At 43.7% G+C, this 21,126-nt stretch overlaps 1 protein-coding gene across 1 annotated transcript in view; it reads right to left on the bottom strand.

Annotated features, from left to right (window-relative positions):
• The window catches only part of STK24 (serine/threonine kinase 24), a 39,092-nt gene extending 21,641 nt beyond the window's left edge, over positions 1–17,451 (bottom strand). The window contains exons 1-2 of the mRNA XM_015415100.1: positions 17,345–17,451; positions 11,565–11,795 (exon numbers count right to left, since the gene is read on the bottom strand). Coding sequence (XP_015270586.1) covers positions 11,565–11,795; positions 17,345–17,389 — 276 coding nt within the window. The 5' untranslated portion in view covers positions 17,390–17,451. The remainder of the gene's footprint in view (positions 1–11,564; positions 11,796–17,344) is intronic.
• Between the last annotated feature and the right edge of the window lie 3,675 nt (positions 17,452–21,126).

Genomic DNA, 21,126 nt, shown 5'->3' with positions numbered 1-21,126 from the left:
GTCTAAATTAAAGAACCTGCCTTAGAATAATATCAGTTAGGGAGTGTATAGAGAGTGTGACAGGGAAACAGTATGTTTACAACTTTCTTTTATATTCTATTGATCATTGCGTAGAGAGTGTGTGCATAGGTTTTTCACTGTTAACTATTTTAAATGCTGGTGGTCATTCTCCATTCCACACATACCTTCAACATTCAAACACATTACTTAAAAGGAAAAGGGAGGTATCAGTTGCTAAACTGCTATTTTTCCAGGAGTGTACAAGTGCAGTAAGCCACCTCTGTGTAACTGTCACTGGATAGTGGGAGACGCAGGCACTATACAGAACCTTAAAATGACAATGTGGAAAGGGAAGCTGGGAGTACTGGCCCTTTCAGTGGGTAATTCCTAAAACAATCAGTTGGTGGCAGTAGTGAGAGGGGGAAAAGCACACCAAAGGTCAGGTGAACTAGGACAGTGGTTAGTCACTGGGCAAAGACTCAGGACAGTTGGTGGGTGCTTAGATACTTCAGTTGGGGCTGCGGTGGGTCAAGTGGTTAAGATACTGCACTGCAGACTGGAAGGTCGGTAGTTCAGCAGTTCGAGACCCGAGTGCTGCATGACGGAGTGAGCTCCCGTCTCTGGTCCCAGCTCCTGCCAACCTAGCAGTTTGAAAGCAAGACATTGCAAGTAGATAAATAGGTACTGCTTTGGTGGGAAGGTAACAGCGTTCCGTGCGCCTTGGCATCTAGTCATGCCGGCCACATGACCACAGAAATGTCTTTGGACAACGCTGGCTCTTTGGCTTGGAAACGGAGATGAGCACCGCATCCCTAGAGTCGGATTTGACTGGCTTTCGAGCAAGGGAAACCTTTACCTTTAGCTAGATGCTTCAGAGGGCAGAATGGAGCAGTGCTCACTGGTCAGCAGGACTGTTCTGCCAAACTTGTAGATGGATCTTTAGAGTTGCATGTAGTGGTGTAGTTTGGTGTAGTGGTTAGGAGTGTGGAGAAATGGGTTTGATTCCCCACTCCTCCAAATGCAGCTGCTGGTGTGACCTTGGGGCAGTCATGGCTCTCTCAGAGCTGTTCTCTCAAGAGCAGTTGTCGAAAGAGCTCTCTCAGCCCCGCCTACCTCACAGGGTGTCTATTGTGGGGAGGGGGAGGGAAAGGAGATTGTAAGCCACTCTGAGACTCCTTTGGCTACTGAAGGGTGGGGTATAAATCCAATATCATCTTCTTTTTCTTCTTCTTGAGTATAAATGAATAAAGTTTTACAAGTAATACTTGATCAGCTCACAGTGTTATTGTATTCTACAAGCCTCCACAGAAAGGGAAGAGCCTGGAAGTTATCCAACAGAGAAATTATGATAAAAAATAATTAAAGTTATCCAAATATTCTGTACCTAAATGTATGGATTGATCTTGGACCCGGTTTATATTCTTTTGATCGACATCCTCTGGTTTTGAAAACCACCTCTCAAAATAGCACTATAACCATTTTCAGAATACTTATACAAAGTCAGTGCACGTCATCATAAACAAAAGACTAGGACTAAGAAATCTCGATTGATCATTGATTTATTCAATAACATTTGTATGTTGTGCTATTCTTCTGCAGCAAAAACACACAAACCCGGACAATTTAAAAGCTCAGTGACTGTAGACAAAATACGTTTGACATAACACTCAAAAGTCAGTGGAAGAACATTCCAGCCTCACAGAAAACTCTGCTATTGACCTGGAGGTCACCATTCTTCAATAAGAGTCTTCAAAAGGAGACTGAAATGTGAAACTGCAGGAGGGTAACTATAATAACTGAGGGTGTAAACAGAGAAAATTTTTCACCCAGTACAGATGGTGTTTAATATAATTAGAAAGACTTATTACCAATTAAAGCTATTGAGAACGGTCACTGTTTATCTTGTTTTCTTTGGAGACATATGAATGTCACAGACTGTACCCATTACATTTCATTGCTTCAAAACCACTATTCACCATCTTTTCATTATTGCATGCTTATTGACTAAAGATCGCATCTAATGAAATGGCTCTAACCCACAGAGTCTTATGGCACATTAAGAGTTACTTTTTAAGGTTCCCACAAAAAAAATAATGGTTTTGTGAGCAAGACCCAGTTTAAAAAAACCACTGAGTAAACTATTTTGTCCTTTGTCTGCTACAGCTGAAGCACCATTTCTGGTACTGATGAAGGCTTGGAACAGAGGGGGAAACAAGAATGAACATGAAGAAGAAGAAGAGAAGAGACTGGATTTATACCCCGCCCTTCACTTGGAGTCTCAGAGCGGCTTACAAACTCCTTTCCCTTCCCCTCCCCACAACAGACACCCTGTGAGGTGGGTGGGGCTGAGAGAGCTCTGACACAAACTGCTCTTTCAGGAACAGCTGTGCCAGAGCTTGTGGCTGACCCAAGGTCACATCAGCAGATGCAAGTGGAGGAGTGGGGAATCAAACCCGGTTCTCCCAGATTAGAGTCCGCACACTTAACCACTACACCAAACAGTGAAGCGCTATGGAGACAGATTCTTATTTCTGGTACTCCTACAGCAACTAATTAAGACATATTATCTAAGAATAGTCCACAGTAAGAAGCAGAGAAGCATTGTCTCCCAGTCTAGTTCTAATACCAGAAGTATTGCCAAAATGCAAGAAAAAGGTAGAGGGACAGAGCAAGGAAGGAGAAAGACTGCACATCTCTCACCCACAAATAGGGTTGCCAGCCCCTGGGGGAGCAAGCAATCCCACAATTCGACTGGCTGCTGGCCGGCGGGGAGAAGCCCCACCCACAACAGTCACCACCTGTCGCAACACCTCCGGCGTGATGAAGTTACGTGGAAATGACATCATCACGCCAGGAACACTGCCCCACCCCCCACTCCTGGAGAGCTCCCTCCCACCCCCTGCCAGCGAGAGAAGAGGACCCGGCAACCCTACCCACAAACACCATTTTCTGTGAAAGACACACCTGCTTCCATACATGAACAGGCACGCACATGAATTTAAACAGAGAGCCCCTCTCACTCTCCCTCAGACACTCAAAGCTTTGTTTCAAATCTAAAATGCAAACAAGATCTATTAATTACAAGAAAAAGTTCTCCTCCTATTTGGAGCAACTAGAATAACTTTGCCAATAATGACGTTTACTGTCCTTGAGCCAAGTGGTGAACTCAGGAAACAGTCATTATGGGAGTTTCATCATTTCTCCCCCAAAAAGCCCTTTAAGAGATGGAAATGGTTGCGTTGAAGATAATTCTCCAGTCACTGTGCAGAACTAATGAAGAGAAGCATTTGGCTGGTAAGCATTCCCAAGACGCTTCCCTTCCTTTGAACTCTCTCGGTATCATGACAAATGCTTGCTTCCCTTGGACTGCATCCTTTTGAGGGTAGATATCTTCTCAAATATCTTCTAAACACAAATCCTTATGGCAAGCTAAACAAAAGCTCCCTGCGATCAACAAAATAATTCTGGTCTGCACATGGTACATTTGTTCTTTTCACTGAAGTTTTCCAGCCATCTAATATTCAACAACATTTTTAAAAAAATCTGTATCTTGACAGGCAGTGTAGAATGCACTGAAGAAAATAAAGTAATTTCACCCAAAGAGTGACATAGCTCACAAGTTTTGACTAAACAAAAAGGTTTGATGTGCTCTATGAAAGCAGTTTTCATCCAGAAGTTTATATACAAGACCAAGGTTTGAAACCAATGTCTCACTTAGAGACTGAATGCTTCAACTGCATATCTCTACAAAACAGAAAACATCTGCCTCAACTATTTGAAAAATGGAAATGTCTGAGCAATGTATCCTTTCTTTTTTGGGGGGGGGGAGAATCGAAGCATCCAATATTTTGTGCAGGGGTTTTAAAAGTTATTGTACACTTTAACAGGTTAGGCATTTATAAATGGTATACTTTAGTACATTAGGCACTTTATCTTCACAGAATTTATGCCCCTCCATTCTCCCTACGGAAGCAAGTCAGATTCTTTTCTCTCACTCCTAGAATTATGCTTCATCCCTGCCCTGTTCCATTCAACAGATGACTGCTCATTAGGCTCCCTCTATTCTGTGGAAAGGCTACTCCAACCAGCTAGGATTTTTAATGTATTTTAAGTTTTTTTCTGTAATGTTTGCTTATTTTAGCCTCAAAGGGCAGCATGAGTAGTCCATCCCCCCCATACGCAAAGTTTTCTTTTAAAAAGGAGGACACCTAACCTTTGTGGCACAAGGTACGCTGATAATATAGGGCCATCTAGTGGTGAAACATCAGCATTAATCTGAGTTACTAACATGCAGATTTCTCCAATCTTAATCAGAGAAAACAATTATTCTAACAGATATCACCGAAGACCAACTGCATGTTTTCCGAATGTCAAATGCATACTGTGGCTGTTAATATCAATTTTCAGCTTAAAGGTGCAAAAGGAAGGAAAAGCCAGATCACCAAAGTGTGACATCAGAAGCTATTACTGAGTACAGCCAACACAGTAAAATGGGGCAAAGCCTAGTTTTCCACACACCCTTCTTCCGCCCCATGCCACAAAGCATTCACACATTTGACTTGATTTTATCTGTACATCGGATCACTAGGACCATATTAGGGGGACCCGTGCCGGCTGTATTTTCTCACGTTTTAGAATCTCATTTTTTTTTAAAGACGCTGAGTGGTTCACAGTTACAACAATTAGAGCTGCTGAGGCTCAAGCAGAAGGCAAAGGGGATCCACAGCCTAAAACACAAAACACCAGTGAAAAATTTCTCCTTTTCTTAGCTGCAAATCAGATTTCTCCTCTCATGGGCTCCTCTTTACTCAAGTCTTTCCCAGGTATTATTGGCTGCACAACCAGCTTGTCTCCTGAAAGCAACAGTTAACTTCCACAAGAGGCGCAGCTTGTAAGGCTGACCAATATTTTGTATTCCTAAAACAACATGTTCCAGCAACACCTCCACTGCTTCTGTTTGATTTCCAGTCTGCTCCGTCTTCTGAAATTTTTCTGCAACGTTTAAGCCTCAGTACTTTCACACCAGAGACTGTGTCAATGGAAGATCATGTATGAGCAACCTAAAATGATTATTTTAAAAGAGAGATGGAACTCTCATCCGGCAAGTGGTTCCTGACACCAGGATCTCTAAATGGTGAAACTCACCGAGGTTCTAAAACACCTCATGGCCCCAAGAGTGATGCATGACTTCTGCCTTAGAAGATACTTCATGAAACCATTACTTGTAAGCAGTTAATGGATCGAATGCTCTGGCTTTATTGTGAGATGGACCTTGGCACATACCCTAAATAATACTCAAAATAATCTGTGTGGATGGACACAAATGGCATTTTGAAGGGGTGAGAACATAGCAAAGAATATAACATAACCCAAGCTCTTTTCTACCTCATCTGCGTTACTCATATACCAACCTCATCTTCCCATTCCTGACATGACAGATCTTAACACAGCTGGTACTGTCTGTGAAGCATCTAGCATGCTGCTGGTACAAAATAAATCATAAATGGTAACTACAGTGCACAATGTATTGGCAGTGAAGTATAAGGAACTGGCAGTATTTAGGAACACTCAAACACCACTTCCCTCTCCAATGCCACCAAATGCAGCTGTTCATAAAAGGTCAGAATGCCACTAACTCACACAGACCCTGCCCACTCTTGCAGGATGGAAAGGATTATACACTACACCACAAGTTCATAAATCCTCTAAATCTAATTCCTATGGTAATCTACCATTTTCGCTTGTGAAATGAAGAAAGAGGAACTGGAAAAACATGCAAGTATACATCAAGCATACCATTAGCCCATGAGAGCTTTTCCTCAGAATTTGCACAACTTTGCTGAACTAAAGGGAATGGGAGCCTCAGAAGAGTCATGATCCCGGCCTCAAATAGCATCTCAAATCCCTACTAAAAGAGGTGGAAGTAACTGAGACCTCCATGGAGGCCCTAGGGTCTTGCAACTCAGGCATAGTCTCCAACACAGATAAACAATGTTCCCTCTAAGCTGTGGAGTCTTGTGAGCAACAATTCTACTCTGTGGGCTACCGGCACTAAAGTTGTGAGCGAGCGATATGGCTACTGCATAAATCAGTTTGCTTTGGAGCCTTCCTTCCTGACCTAAGACAAAAGTGTGTGAGCCGGAGGTCAAAAGAACGGTGAGCTAGCTCACAATAACTCAGCTTAGAGGGAACACTGCAGATAACTGGTCCAGGATCCAGGATCTGGAATCTCTGTGCATATTATTCCACATAAAAAGGTAAAAGGTAAAGGTTTCCAACTCTAGGGTTGCAGTGCTCATCTCCGTTTCCAAGCTGAAGAGCCAGCGCTGTCCGAAAACTTTTCCATGGTCATGTGGCCAGCTTGACTAGACGCCAAGGCTCACGGAACGCTGTTATCTTCCCCCCGAAGCGGTACCTATTTATCTATACTTGCAATTTCTTGCTTTTGAACTGCTAGGTTGGCAGGAACTGGGACCAGAGACAGGAGCTCACTCCATCATACAGCACTAGGGTCTCAAACTACCGAACTATCGGCCTTCTGGTCTGCAGTTCAGCCTCTTAACCTCTGAGCCACCGCAGCCCATTCATTATTCCACAAACAAGGGTCTTATTTACCCTTTTAAATTGGATTTACTTTATTCTTCTGTTTTTGACCTGGTCTCATCAATGCGCAGCAGAAAATGTGCTCTCTGTTCGTTTTTGAAAATCTAAGGGGAGAACCTTTCATTTGAGCGAAACAAGCATTCTAAAGAGAGCTAAGACAAAGAGGAGTTGAAACTTCTCTATTTCACCTGGTCGTAGTAGTTTCATTTTTATTTAAAATACTTATATATTACTACATTTCAAAGTTCCCAAGGCAGTTTATAACAATGTTAACCTACTGCTTAAAACAAAATTAAAGCAGACCAAACACAACAAATATAAAAATAACAAGAGAGGAACCACCAGCAGAGCCCTTGACGATAAAAATCAGTAGAAATAGTTAACAGCTAACATCAAGCAAATACCCAGGCAAATAAACAGATCTTAACTTGATGCCAAAAAACCCACTAGGTAGAGAGAAAAAGGGGAGTTGGTTTTATAACCTGCTCTTCACTACCCAAAGGAGTCTCCGAGCGGCTTACAATCGCTTTTCGTTCTTCTCCCCACAACAGACACTATGTGCAGTAGGTGGGGCTGAGAGAGTTCTGAGAGAACTGTGACTGACCCACAGTCACCCAGCTGGCTTCATGTGGAAGAGTGGGGAATCAAACCCAGTTCTCCAGATTAGAGTCTGCCACTCTTAACCACTACACCAAGCTGGCTCTCAGAATGATATTCCGTAGGCACCACAACAGGAAACAATGCCCTTGGTGACCTCCCATTATTCTTCAGAAGAAGTGGCAGTGAGAGATATGTCATTCACATGCTTCTGGTGGGCATTCTCCCACCTGCCCTTGACAGTGAGGAAAAAAGGGGGGGCAGACATGACCACGCAACATATCAACATCATGTCCAGGCTAAAAACTGGATGTGACATCAGCATATCAGCCAATACTAAGGAAACTCTATTAGATTACTCCACCATACAGTTTTCAGAGTGTCAGCTGACATATGCTGATGACACATCTGGGTTTTTCCCTGGACATGGCATCAATACGCCCTGCAATGTCACATCTTCCCCTTGTCCCACCACAAAGTTCCTGGAGGTGCCAGACACACCTTTTAAGGCAGCTCTTTAAGATGCTGGACCCAGTTTGTTTAGGATGGTAAGCACTCACAAGAACTTTGAGCCTGGAAGTGAACTAGTAGCCACTGAACCCTTTAAGCATTGGCATGTACAACACTTTGCAGCAGTCTAACTTGGAGGCGAACAGAGCACAGATCACTGTTGTCAGATCTTGCTTTTCAAGGAAGAGCTAATAATCAGTCAAAGTCATTCAAAAGCACTAAACACTACAGATAAGTCCAGAGCATTCTAGACAGGATTATGCTCCCCTTGAAGGAACAGGTCTGTAATCTGTGCATGCTTCTGGACCCAGGTCTACTCTGCTAGGTAAGTAGGTGGCAACTATGGCCAGACGTGCCTTTTATTAGCTCTGGCTGATTAGCCTGCTGTGGCCTTTCCTGGGCAGAAAAGATCTGGCCACTGTAGTGCATGCCCTGGTTAGATCTGGCATAGATTACTCAGTGTATTCTATGTGGAGGCTGCCCTTGAAAAGTGTTTGGAAACTTCAGCTGGTGCAAAATGTTGCAGCCAGGATGTTGACTGCAGTGGGTTGCAGGGACCATATCACTCCAGTCATGGTGCATCTACACTGGATCCCAATCTGTTTCCAGGCACAATTCAGGGTGACGGTGGTGACCTTTAAAGTCCTGTATTGTTTGGGACCAAAATATCTGAACCACCACCTACACTCTTATGAACCTTCCCAACCATTGTGGTCATCTTCTGAAGCCCTGCTTCAGGTGTCCCTTGCCTTCTGAGAGGGCCTTCTTGGTGGTGGCCCCAAAACTCTGGAACTGTCCCCGCAGGGAGATTTATTTGTCCCCCTTCTGTTGCCATCTTCCACCAGTGGGGGAAGACAGTTTGTCTAGAGTGATCAGAGACGTTTTAATTTATATTTTCAATCTTGATTTGAGCTCTGGTTTTAGTTGATTTAATTATGTGCCTCTTGTTGGTTTTAATGGTTTTTAAGATGCCATTTGGAGTCACTTTGGTAGCCCTGAAGAGGATTGAAAGGTGCTGTATAAATTTTGTAAAATAAAATAAGTAAATAAATCTGCAGACTCAGTACTTCCAAGCTGTAAACCTGGTCCTTCAGGGGAAGTGCAACCTCTCGTGGAATAGCATAACTTCCAGTTTTCCTGTTTGTATTCTCATCAACCAATAGTATACAATTGGAAACACTGCAGAATCGAGAATACAAAGCTTACACACATAGGGCTTCCTGAAGATGTCTGTCCGTATGTGTAGACATGGGGAAGGGAGTGAGGCCAGCAGTCACACTCCTGTTGATGTAGAATATATATTCAGGGGGGGGGGGAATTCCACACTGCCATTTTGTTTTCACAATCGGTATGCTTTAAGGAAACACATTGCCTGACCCTGACTTTATTTTCCCTTGCATGAAGACTTGATATATCCAAATTGCTTATGGATGTCATCATAATTAATGACAACCAGCAAAGTCCCCTTGCCAAAACAGTTCCTTATTTGCTAGCACTAGCCATTGCCAATTACAAATCAAGCACAGACTATGACAGAAGAGCCAGTACCTGCATACAATTTGTGAAACATTTGTTAAGAACCTCTACTAAGATTGTCAAGCCCAAAGAAAGTTAACACATTTTCTTTTTGGAAACCTAAATACTACATAAAAGGAATTAGCAATTCAATACCTGAAAGCATGTTGACATGAACATCCTGAAGAACCAGTTTCCCCAGAAGTATACATAATTGTGGGGTAATGCTGACAGCGGGAAAGGCTAGAAAGCTCTGACAAAACTGGACAGTCATCATTACATTAAAGCTCCAGTAATAGATACAGGGTTGTTTTCATCATTTAGATTCAGAAATTCGCTGGGGTAACACATAGACCACAAACTGCACGCAACTCAGAATGGTTGCCAAGTGAATTCCAAGGTCTCTAACGCTAAAAGCTGAATCACGAGAGGCTTGTTTGGAGCAGCATTTCAGACGATAGATGTGGGACTGCAGATCTGAAATACTCTCTTGAGGACAGGCTAGCATGTCAAAGCATTAACTTGACTTAAAATTCATCTTGCTAACATGTGCAGAAGCTTCTGCTCGAGCATATTTCTTTTTAACATGAGAGCACACAAAGCATAAATCCCCAGCTCGAGCTGTGCCATGTGACTCTAGGCATGTGTTTCTTTCCGCTCTAGCCATCAACTAAAGAGGGAAGCCAAGAATTCTTACAAAAGAGAGGTTAATTTCAGACTGAGCAGAAACAGCACCCTGGCATAAGTTAGCTGTGCCTGGTCCGCAATGATGACCAAGGTAACTAAGCTGCACCAAGTACCAGGACATATGACTACAGACTCCTGCCATTTAATCTATTAAATGGCAAACCAATGTCATTACAGGTGTGTATGGATAACATTAACTGCATCCAAATTACACTGGTGACCCTGTAATTCCAACAAAACACAATTCATGAGAAGTGGTAACGAAGCTGCTAGCCTCATAACTCAAACTATGTGTCAGTTTATAAGGCTAATATTCTAGGTATTTTTAATTACACCTCTGAAGAGTGACCCTTGCCTGAGGTAATCATTCAGGCAACTGTACCCCCTATTGCAACCTGCACTTAGCCTTACCAGGCAACCGGAAAGGTTACTACAGAAGCTACTGTTCTACAGAAAGGTAGAAAGCCATGCATTATCATCACCCACCCGCCCCATTCCTCCAAGGACCTCAAGGTGGTATACACAGTTCTCCTGCTCCTCCTGTACACCCACAACTGAAGCGGAGAGTTTGTGATCAGCTTGGCCCAAGGTCATTCAGCAACTTTCACACTTTTATGGATCTACCAGATCCGAGTGCAGCACTGTAACCACAACACACCTGGTCTTGGCTACACAGCACACATCACAGCCCTTTGGATGGTAATAGTGTGACTATTTGGTGATACACCTGGTCTTGGCTACACAGCACACATCTGGAACAGCCCTTTGGATGGTGATAGTGTGACTATTTGGTGAGGAAAGAGAAGGAGCTGTTCAGGCATACAGTGCAGTAGAAGTGGGAAAGCAACAGTTTACAAGGGATTTTGACAACATATAGAAAACTTTGAATTATACTCGTTTCAGAGGATAGCCATGTTGGTCTACGCAGAACAGCTAGATTACAGTCCAGTAGCACCGTAGAGACCAATTAGATTGGGGGGGGGGGCTTTCAAGACTCAAAGTCCCTTCATTATCTGAAACATCATATCTCATAAAATCTTTCTGGTCTTTAAGGTGCTACTGGATTACAATCTAAAAGAGTGTTAGATCAGATCCAGAAAGGCCAGAAACAAGAACGGTTATATAATTTTAGTGAAATGCTAAATGAGTCCTGCTACCAAATGGAAATCCGAGATACATCCACACTATAGAATTAAGCATGCCTAAGTGAACAGGTAACCCGGGGAACTGTAGTTCTGTAAGAGGCATCAAAGATCCCTAACAATTCTCAACAACTTCACCAAACCACAATTTTCAGGATTCTTTTAAAGGAAGCCACAGCAGTTCAGCTGGTATTTAAACAATATACTCATTTTGTAGTGTTCTGTGTGTGTTTACACATACCCAATTTCAAAATATTTCATTCTTAATGAAAATGCAAGTATGTGTATGCGATCAGTATTCCTTCTGAAAACACACATTAATATAGTAGTTTCCATTTAAGCAAGCCTACAAAATACTCTCTATGCTGATAGCACATATCTTAGAAAAAAGAGCAACAAGTAAGTTTGTCTGAAGTTCAAAGTAGTTCCTTTTCCACTGAAAGCTATTCTATTATTTCCTTTGGTAGCATAGGAATATTTTGAATGCGACATAAAAAGGAAAGCTCTCACCTTTAAATAGGATCCGTAATATTTGGTAACATAGGGGCTGTCACACTGACTTAGCACCGTGATTTCCTGTTGAATGTCTTCTATTTCATCTTCAGCTTCTTCCAAATCAATAATTTTAATAGCGACAACTTTTTGAGTTCGATTGTCTATTCCCTTAAAAACTTCACCAAATGAACCTTTGCCAATCTTCTCCAGTTTTGTAAAAAGTTCTTCTGGATCTGCTTTCAGATTCTGGCACAAATAGAAGAGGAAAACATCTTAGGTTTTACAATTAAAATATTTTACACCGCTGCTCACTTATGCTGCAGGTAGAGTAGGCTGATGATCTGAAAACTGTTCCAAGCAGATATGAGAAAAGAATTACTTTATATTCTCAGACTCTCGTAGTGATTTCTCCCACTGCTATCTGGTACTGAATCTTAACAAAGTAACATTGGAACGGAAGTTCTGAGCATAAGTTTTATCATCAGACAAATCTGTATCAATATATTTGAAGAGTTACAAAATGAAGATAATTTAGGCAAGGAAAATATGTGACATAAAAACTCAAGAGGCCAGAGACTGGGGTTCTGGGAAGAACAAAAGTGCTACTCAGGAGGAAAAGCTTTCCTGCCTTGGACACTGAAGTACCGCCTCCTCCCCCAAATTACTCTGGATTACTGAACCTTCACCACACAGTGCCAACATACTTTCAATGACTGATCTACAACCCTGAAGGCTATGAACTAGCCTCGCTTTTTAATAAGCAGCAAGGATTATAGGGTAACAAAATGCAGCATGACAGCGCCAATTACACAAGGCACAGCATGCACACAGGCACAAAGTGAAGTGTCCATTGACCATGAACTCTGATCATATTTTCTCACAATATTCATGTAGTATAGAATGTTTTTCTTGAAGTGGCAATTTCTCTTTCACATTGCATTATGATGTCATCCAGCAGAAACAGTAGGAATAACAGACTCTCTTGCCTCACAGTTGTCAAGGTTACAAATGCACATCCCTAATTTAGAAGCAGGCATGCCCCTTTCCCTGCAACTAGCTCCAGAACACTTCTGCACACTCCCCTCCTAATTAAGCCACACAGCCTAGCACTGCCTTCTTACTGGCCATGTGCTGTCACAGTGGGCATCTCTGGAAAGAAATACAGGGTTCTGAATGCGAGGACATAGTAGTCACATGTACACAATCACCACAGTAACAGTGACATAGGTCCAGCGTTAAGTTAGCCAGAATCTTATCTTCTTGGCTGGTTGTCAGAATCAGACGACACAAAACCCAGAGACGTTGCAGTAAACTATTTTCACTATTAGTGCGCTTTCATAATTCTGTTTCAGTCAAGTTGGGGTTTTCAAAGGAAGAGACATTCAGAGGCAGTTTGCCATTGCCTGCTTCTGCAGAGCAACTGAGGACTTCCTTTATGGTCTCCCATCCAAATATTAATGAGGGCTCATAGCACATACATGCACATTAAAGACAGGACATTGGCTGTAGTTATACCGTACTTGCATGATGCAAAAGACTGGGCCATGAATATAAACGCAAGCACTTTAGAGTGTACATGTATTTGTCTCAGAAATTGCAGACAAACCAGCAAGGCAGAATCCAAACTTCTGCCCTGAGTGAAATGACTTCCCAAAATTTCATCCAAGACAACTTCTTAAACACTGCACCATGTTTCAGGCTGTGCAAGTAAAGGTACTCCACATTTGGGAAGGACAGGAATGTAAGAAGCCCATTATGATGTAAACCTCCATTGCACTTAGCCACAAAACTCTAACCACACCTTCATGTTTCATGAACGTATTCTGTACCTGTTTCCTCATTCCATTTATATACTACCTTTCTTCCATAATGGATTCAAGGTGGCTTACATAGGATGCCCTGGAACTATCCCAGCACAGACTACACCCATGCTTGTTCAGCTTCAGCAGGTTGCTGTGTCATGTGACTTCCAACCATATCTTGGAACCTTACAGCTTGCTTGAATGGTAGTGCAGTGGGTGCTAACAGTAGCTTTGGAATCTGTTTTCTAGACAGAATTTCCCCCCGAAACCATTATTTTAATTCGGCACTTTTTTGTGTTGCTGTAATTTGAAATATTGGGGAATTTCAGATAGGCGATAGATTCCGGAAGGGAACCGGTTCTCAAACGGGTTCTGTCTGAAATGACAGACCAGAACCCGTTTGAGAACTGGTTCCCTTCCGGAATCTATCGCCTATCTGAAATTCCCCAATATTTCAAATTACAGCAACACAAAAAAGTGCCGAATTAAAATAATGGTTTCAGATTCCAAAACTACTGTTAGCACCCACTGCACTATCATTCAAGCAAGCTGTAAGATTCCAAGATATGGTTGGAAATCACATGACACAGCAACCTGCTGAAGCTGAACAAGCATGGGTGTAGTCTGTGCTGGGATGGGAGAGTTCCAGGGCATCCTATGTAAGCCACCTTGAATCCATTATGGAAGAAAGGTAGTATATAAATGGAATGAGGAAACAGGTACAGAATACGTTCATGAAACATGAAGGTGTGGTTAGAGTTTTGTGGCTAAGTGCAATGGAGGTTTACATCATAACCCTATGAGAGTCTACTCCGGTTGAGTAGCATGTAGCAATAGGGTTTTGTGCTGATGTCCCCAACATAAATTCGGGGGCGGGGGGTCTACCAAATTAGAATATGCAGCACTGTTTACACCCAGTGTAAAATACTAAAATGCCTGATCCAGTTGAGCATGGGTACAATACCCACATGCTTTTTCCATCTCCCCCCAAAGAAAACAAATAAACAAGCACAGAGGCAGCAGAAAGGAGCACTGTAGACACTGCTGGGAAGTATATTCACGCCTCCCATATCTCCATCCATTTTAAAAGCAACCAATATAAGAATATGCATATCAGGATTAAATAAAAGAGTTAATACACTGTCAGCTATAAATACCTAGCTAGCAATAGTTCTAGAGATAAATATCTTTCTAAGGAGACAATGTAAGCACATTGGACAAGCATTTTTTCCATTATGAACAGCAATAAAGTTTAATATTTCAACTTTACAGCAATGCTGTAGACAATTACACACTGATATAGATACACACATATACAGTTTACTGAAAGACCTGCTAAATAAGATGGCAATGTAATCATTTATTGGGCACGCTTATTTGTGTATCAACTAGCATGGCTGTTTATGGTGAATGAAGATTTCCTCCAGGCAGCCAAACAGGGAACCTTCATGGAAGGATCTCCCCCCCCCCATTTTCCAAATTACTAATACAGACATACTGAGCTCAGCAAGGCTGTAGAAATGTTTGTGGACAAGGTACTTGCATAGACTTAAGAATAAACTTGTGGGCAAGGGATTTTTTAAAGTTACAGTATACCACCTTATTTCTAGGGCACTTCACAGATAATATTTCTTCTTCGGCTTGCTACTAATAAATACTATAATAAATACTAGTTATCAGCTTTTTACTCATTTATTAGTTGTACAGAAATAAAGTTACCCTCTTTGGAGGAATTAGTAGGTTATAAATAAGCATTAAGCAACTAACAATAAACCAAGCAAATCTAATGAACAGAGACTGTGTGAGTAAATCTAAAGTTTCCTATTTACATCTTTTATTGTTGTGTTGTTCAGTCGCACAGTCGAGTCCGACTCTTCACGACCCCATGGACCAGATCACGCCAGGCCTTCCTGTCTTCCGCCGTCCTCTGAAGTTGGCTCAATTTCATGTTCGTTGCATCTATAGCTAGATGCTAAACATAACTTTCACTGAGGCCTCGGTTAATAATCTCTGCCATAAATTCACAAAGGGCAACATTACCCTCTCCAATCCTCTATAGACTTTAATCCAGCTGATCACAAGGTATTAATGACCTGATAAGCATTCATGGGACTGCTTGGGTGACTCCCACTCATGGGGAGAAAGATTAGGCAAATTATGCTAACTGATCACCTATTTGAATGGGGGGGGGTTGGTTTTAATTTCATTTTTTTAAAAATCTGTAATCACAGGTTCATTTGGATAAAAGCCAAACAGAAGTACTATTAAATAAATTGTCCATAATCACAGAACCGTTACTTAATATTGCTATTTTATTTAACAAGATTCCTTCCTCTCTGGCCTCACGGGGCTACCAAGGGAGATACACAATGATCCATTAGAATACTCTAAAAAGTGTCATTATTTCACAGTAACTAATCTGTTTTTTTCAAATTAATGCTTTAAAAAGAATCCGATCAATGTCTGGCCAGATTTTTGTTCAAGTGGTTAAGTGCCAAACCCAGTGACGCCCTCATGATTCACTGTGTAAAGTAAACCTAGGCTCTCTGTTCTCCTCAGCCCTCCCTGATCTTGCATATGAGCAGGGGTAGGCTTGCAAAGGGAGACGGACCCCCATTTCTCCCCCCACCACTTCCAGCCAATAACAACCAAACTGCATATGCTGCAGCTTGTGGAAAACATAGTCTCTGGGCCTAAGCAAACTATCCTTTATTTTTTGTACTGGATCCTGAGCTCCCTCCCTGTTACCCTGGTTAAGTCAAAAAACAGACCACAAAAGAAGGGCCTATATGCTGTTCCACATCTCCCTCCCAGAAATCAAATTACAGGACATACTTTCCAACACCCGTTTCCCTTCAAAAGGCAGCATGCTATGGATGGATAAACTGGACTCACCAGGATTGGAATAAAAAATTATGCTACAAATAAAGTATGTGGTGTGTAACCAATGCGTCTCCATTTCTCACCTGCTCTCTCTGATATATGTTTGCATTACTCAAACACATATGCAAAACAACTTTTGTACAACAGTTTGATTTATTGCAGTCTCAAGAGGAAAAAGCAAAAGTTATTGAAGTCTAACCTCTTTATTAAGACAAAAAGATACGAGGGAGAGTCTGTGAGGCGGCACATACTTTAACCATGCCCTGCAAATTACAATTTCACATGGTCACAAAGATTACTTCAAGGCTGTTACTCCCCTGCCAACTTGCCATACGCTGCTAACAAAAACAAAACAAGAGAAACCAGTCTCAGAGACGCAAACACTCCACGAATTCCCTTTTCAGATTAGGACACAGTGTCATGCAGCCCCTCCACAGTGAGTCAGGTGGGCACCGCAGGTCACTCTGAAGGTCACCAAGAGTGCAAACACATGCAGGGTTAGACTAGGCGAGAGCTCACTGACTTCAGCCGCCTGCAGGAACTCTGCGCTGTGATCCTGAACTATTCGGGGTTTGCTTTTTTTGCAGGATAAAGACCCTATGCACAACAAAATTATTTTCAGCCACCCTCCACCAGGAAACGATATACCTTTCCCAAAAAAACAAAATCAGGGTAAGGAGGTGCCCTCCAATTTAAGGCAGGGTTTTACAGTGGGCAGGGGAGGCTGAATAGCACTCCCTCCCCACACTCCTCCTCTGCCAGAGCCTGTTGTCGTTCCTCCATCTCAGCCACCTCCTGCTCCAACATCACCCACAGATCTCTCCCCCCCCACCTGACACCGATCGCTCATCTATTGCTTCTGCCCTTCCACAGCGACGCTCCCCCCCCCCACCGAGAGGAAAGGGGAAGACACACACGCCCCTGCTCGCTCAGCCCAGGACATGGGGGAAGAGAGTGTGTGGCCAGACCTCCCCACACTCCCGACCCTGTCAGCGCAGGGGGGGCACTGCCCGCCCGCCCTCAAGCCGGGGCTCAGGAAGAGCTTCACGCGCAAACGGAGTCGAGGCGGCGGGGAGGGGGGGGGACACAGAGTGGAGGCGGGTTTCTCACCTGCATCCCCGGCAGGCCGGGCTGCTGCACAGGGGAGTGAGCCATGATGACGGAAGCGGTAGAGGAGGAGGAGGTGGTGGTGGTGATGGTGGCGGCAGCGCGCACGCGCACCCTTCTCTCCTTCCCCCCACCCACCACCACCACCCCGTTCCTCGGCGCGCCGCCCTCTCCCCCTCCTCGCTTCTTCCAGGCGAGTTCCAGCCGCGCCTCACCTCATCGTTCCTCTCCTTCCCGCCCTCCTCCCCCCCCCACGAGCGCCAGAGGCTACCCCCAACGGACTACGGAAGGAACGTGCCCGCGAAGGCTTGAGGGCGCACGCGCGCGGGGGGGGAGAGAGCAGCCGGGTTGGAGGAGGCGTGCCTGGCTCCGTCACTGATGGGGGGAGGAGCCACGCTCTCCCCTCGGATCGGCGGTCGCGCGGTGTGTTGGTGTCCGTTGCTCTGGCTCCTCCCACACCAACTGCCTCTCTCTCCTTCTCCCGTCCCCCCCCCCACCTCTCCCCCCCCCCCCCCACTTCTATAAAGCTCGGGAATTCCCTTAGCTTTTCTTTCAGTAGGTCCTCGTCAAGTTTTTTTCTCCTCTCTACCGCTCTGCCTGCTTTTCTATGCTCCCCCCCACACACACACCATACACACACACACACTTTCCTGACTTATTCAGGAATGGGCGGAGCTAGCCGCAAGTGACGGGATTCTCGGGAGGGAGTGGGCGGGGGCCTAGCCCTGCTCGCCCCGCCCACCCAGCTCTGTTGGTGTCTGTCCTCCGCCCTCAAATCACTGGCTTTTAGATCTTTTTTGATTTTTTTTTTTTTTTTTTTTTGGTTCTTTGCGAACTTGGGGAGGAGAAGCGATGGGAAAATTCGCATGATTAATGAGACAATTGCGCTGAACGGATGATGCACACCCGGTCTTCTAGGTACGTCCATCATATCTATGTGTATATACGCACATACCTAGAGCTATCTGTGCGCACAGATGCATAGACCCTTTCTTGAAAGTTAAAAAGTCAACACACACGAAGCTGCCTTATACTAAGTCAGACCAGTGGTCTGTCTGTTGGCAGAGTTCGGGAAACAAGCCAACCCAAGCTTTCGAGTTTGCTTTCAATAAGTTTACTGCGAGAGGATTTTGCAAAAAGACAATAACCGAGTGCAAGGGCATTCATGCAACAGAGAGGCCTTCAGAGCTCAAGCTCAAGAAGAAGAAGAGATTGGATTTATTACCCTGCCTTTCACTACCTGAAGGAGTCTGGGAGTGATTTACAATCTCCTTTAGGTTCCCCTCCCCACAACAGAGGTAGGTGAGGCTGAGAGAGCTCTTTTGAGAACTGCTCTTAAGAGAACAACTCTCAGAGAGCTGTGACTGACCCAAGGTCACACCAGCAGATGTATGTGGAGGAGTGGGGAATCAAACCTGGTTCTCCCAGATTAGAGTCTGGGCACCTCATAGAACTAACGCCAAAAAATGATGTCCTCCTCATCATAGGGGACTGGAATGCTAAAGTAGGAAGTCAAAAGGTAACCCGAACAACAGACAAGTTTGGCCTTGGAAAGCAAAATGAAGCAGGGCAAAGGCTAACAGAGTTTTGTCAAGAGAACACACTAGTCCTAGCGAACACCCTTTTCCAACAACCTAAGAGGCAACTCTACACATGGACATCACCAGATGGGCAACACCGAAATCAGATTGACTATATAATTTGCAGTCAAAGATGGAGAAGCTCTATCCAGTCAGTAAAAACAAGACCTGGAGCTGACTGTGGCTCAGATCATGAGCTACTCATTGCAAAATTCAGACTTAAACTGAAGAAAATTGGGAAAACCACGAGGCCATTCAGGTTTGACCTAGATCGCATCCCTGATGAATATACAGTAGAGGTGAAGAATAGATTCAAGGGTCTGGATTTGATAGATAGAGTGCCTGAAGAACTATGGACAGAGGTTCGTGACATCGTACAGGAGGCAGCAATCACCACCATACCAAAGAAAAAGAAATGCAAGAAAGCAAAATGGCTTTCTGATGAGGCTTTACAAATAGCAGAGGAAAGAAGGAAAGCGAAAGGCAAAGGCGAAAAGGAAAGATTTACCCAACTGAACGCAGATTTCCAGAGAACAGCAAGGAGAGATAAGGAGGCCTTCCTGAATGAACAGTGCAAAGTAATAGAAGAAAACAATAGAATGGGAAGGACTAGAGATCTCTTCAAGAAAATTGGAGAAATCAAGGGAGCGTTCCATGCAAAGCTGGCCATGATAAAGGACAAAAACGGTAGGGACCTAACAGAAGCAGAAGAGATTAGGAAAAGATGGCAAGAATACACAGAAGAACTATACAAGAAAGACCTCAATGTCCTTGACAAACACGACGGTATAATCACTGACCTTGAGCCAGACATCCTGGAATGTGAAGTTAAATGGGCCTTAGAAAGCATTACTAACAACAAAGCTAGTGGAGGTGATGGTATTCCAGCTGAGCTATTCAAAGTCTTAGAAGATGATGCTGTTAAAGTTCTGCACTCCATTTGCCAGCAAATTTGGAAAACGCAACAGTGGCCACAGGATTGGAAAAGATCAGTATACATTCCAATCCCAAAGAAGGGCAATGCCAAGGAATGTTCAAACTATCGCACAATTGCACTCATATCACACGCTAGCAAGGTCATGCTCAAGATCCTACAAGCTAGGCTTCAACAGTACGTGGATAGAGAACTACCAGAAGTACAAGCTGGGTTTCGAAGAGGTAGAGGAACGAGAGATCATATTGCCAACATTCGCTGGATTATGGAGAAAGCAAGAGAGTACCAGAAAAATATCTACTTCTGCTTCATTGACTATGCTAAAGCCTTTGACTGTGTGGATCACAACAAACTATGGCAGGTCCTTAAAGAGATGGGAGTACCAGACCACCTCACATGTCTCTTGAGAAACCTGTATAAGGGCCAAGAAGCGACAGTTAGAACCGGATACGGAACAACTGATTGGTTCAGCATAGGAAAAGGAGTACGACAAGGATGTATACTGTCACCTTGCTTATTTAATATATATGCAGAGTACATCATGCGAAATGCTGGCCTGGATGAATCACAAGCGGGAATTAAGATTGCTGGGGAAAAGATCAACAACCTCAGATATGCAGATGATACCACTCTAATGGCTGAAAGTGAAAAGGATCTAAAGAGCCTCTTGCTCAGAGTAAAAGAGGAGAGCGCAAAAGTGGGCTTGAAGCTCAACATCAAAAAAACTAAGATCATGGCATCCGGCCCCATCACTCCTTGGCAAATAGAAGGGGAAGCTGTGGAAGTAGTGACAGACTTCACGTTCCTGGGATCCCAGATCACCGCAGACTGTGACTGCAGCCATGAAATTAAAAGACGCCTGCTCCTTGGGAGGAAAGCGATGGCGAACCTAAACAGCATGATAAAAAGTAGAGACATCACCCTGCCAACAAAAGTCCGCATGGTCAAAGCAATGGTATTCCCAGTAGTCATGTATGGCTGCGAGAGCTGGACTATAAGGAAGGCCGAGCGCCGAAGAATAGATTCTTTTGAACTATGGTGCTGGAGAAGACTCTTGAGAGTCCCTTGGACTGCAAGAAGAACAAATCAGTCAATCCTCAAAGAAATCAACCCTGACTGTTCCCTGGAAGGCCAGATAATGAAACTGAAGCTCAAATACTTTGGCCACCAAATGAGAAGGGAGCACTCACTGGAGAAGACCCTGATGCTGGGAAAGATTGAAGGTCAAAGAAGACGGGGACGGCAAAGGATGAGATGGTTAGACAGTGTCA

Source organism: Gekko japonicus, unplaced genomic scaffold (assembly GCF_001447785.1).
Source record: "Gekko japonicus isolate JY-2015 unplaced genomic scaffold, Gekko_japonicus_V1.1 scaffold52, whole genome shotgun sequence".
NCBI classification, from domain to species: domain Eukaryota; kingdom Metazoa; phylum Chordata; class Lepidosauria; order Squamata; family Gekkonidae; genus Gekko; species Gekko japonicus.
The sequence above is the reverse complement of the archived record's forward strand: the minus strand, read 5'-3'. Positions and strand labels throughout refer to the sequence as shown.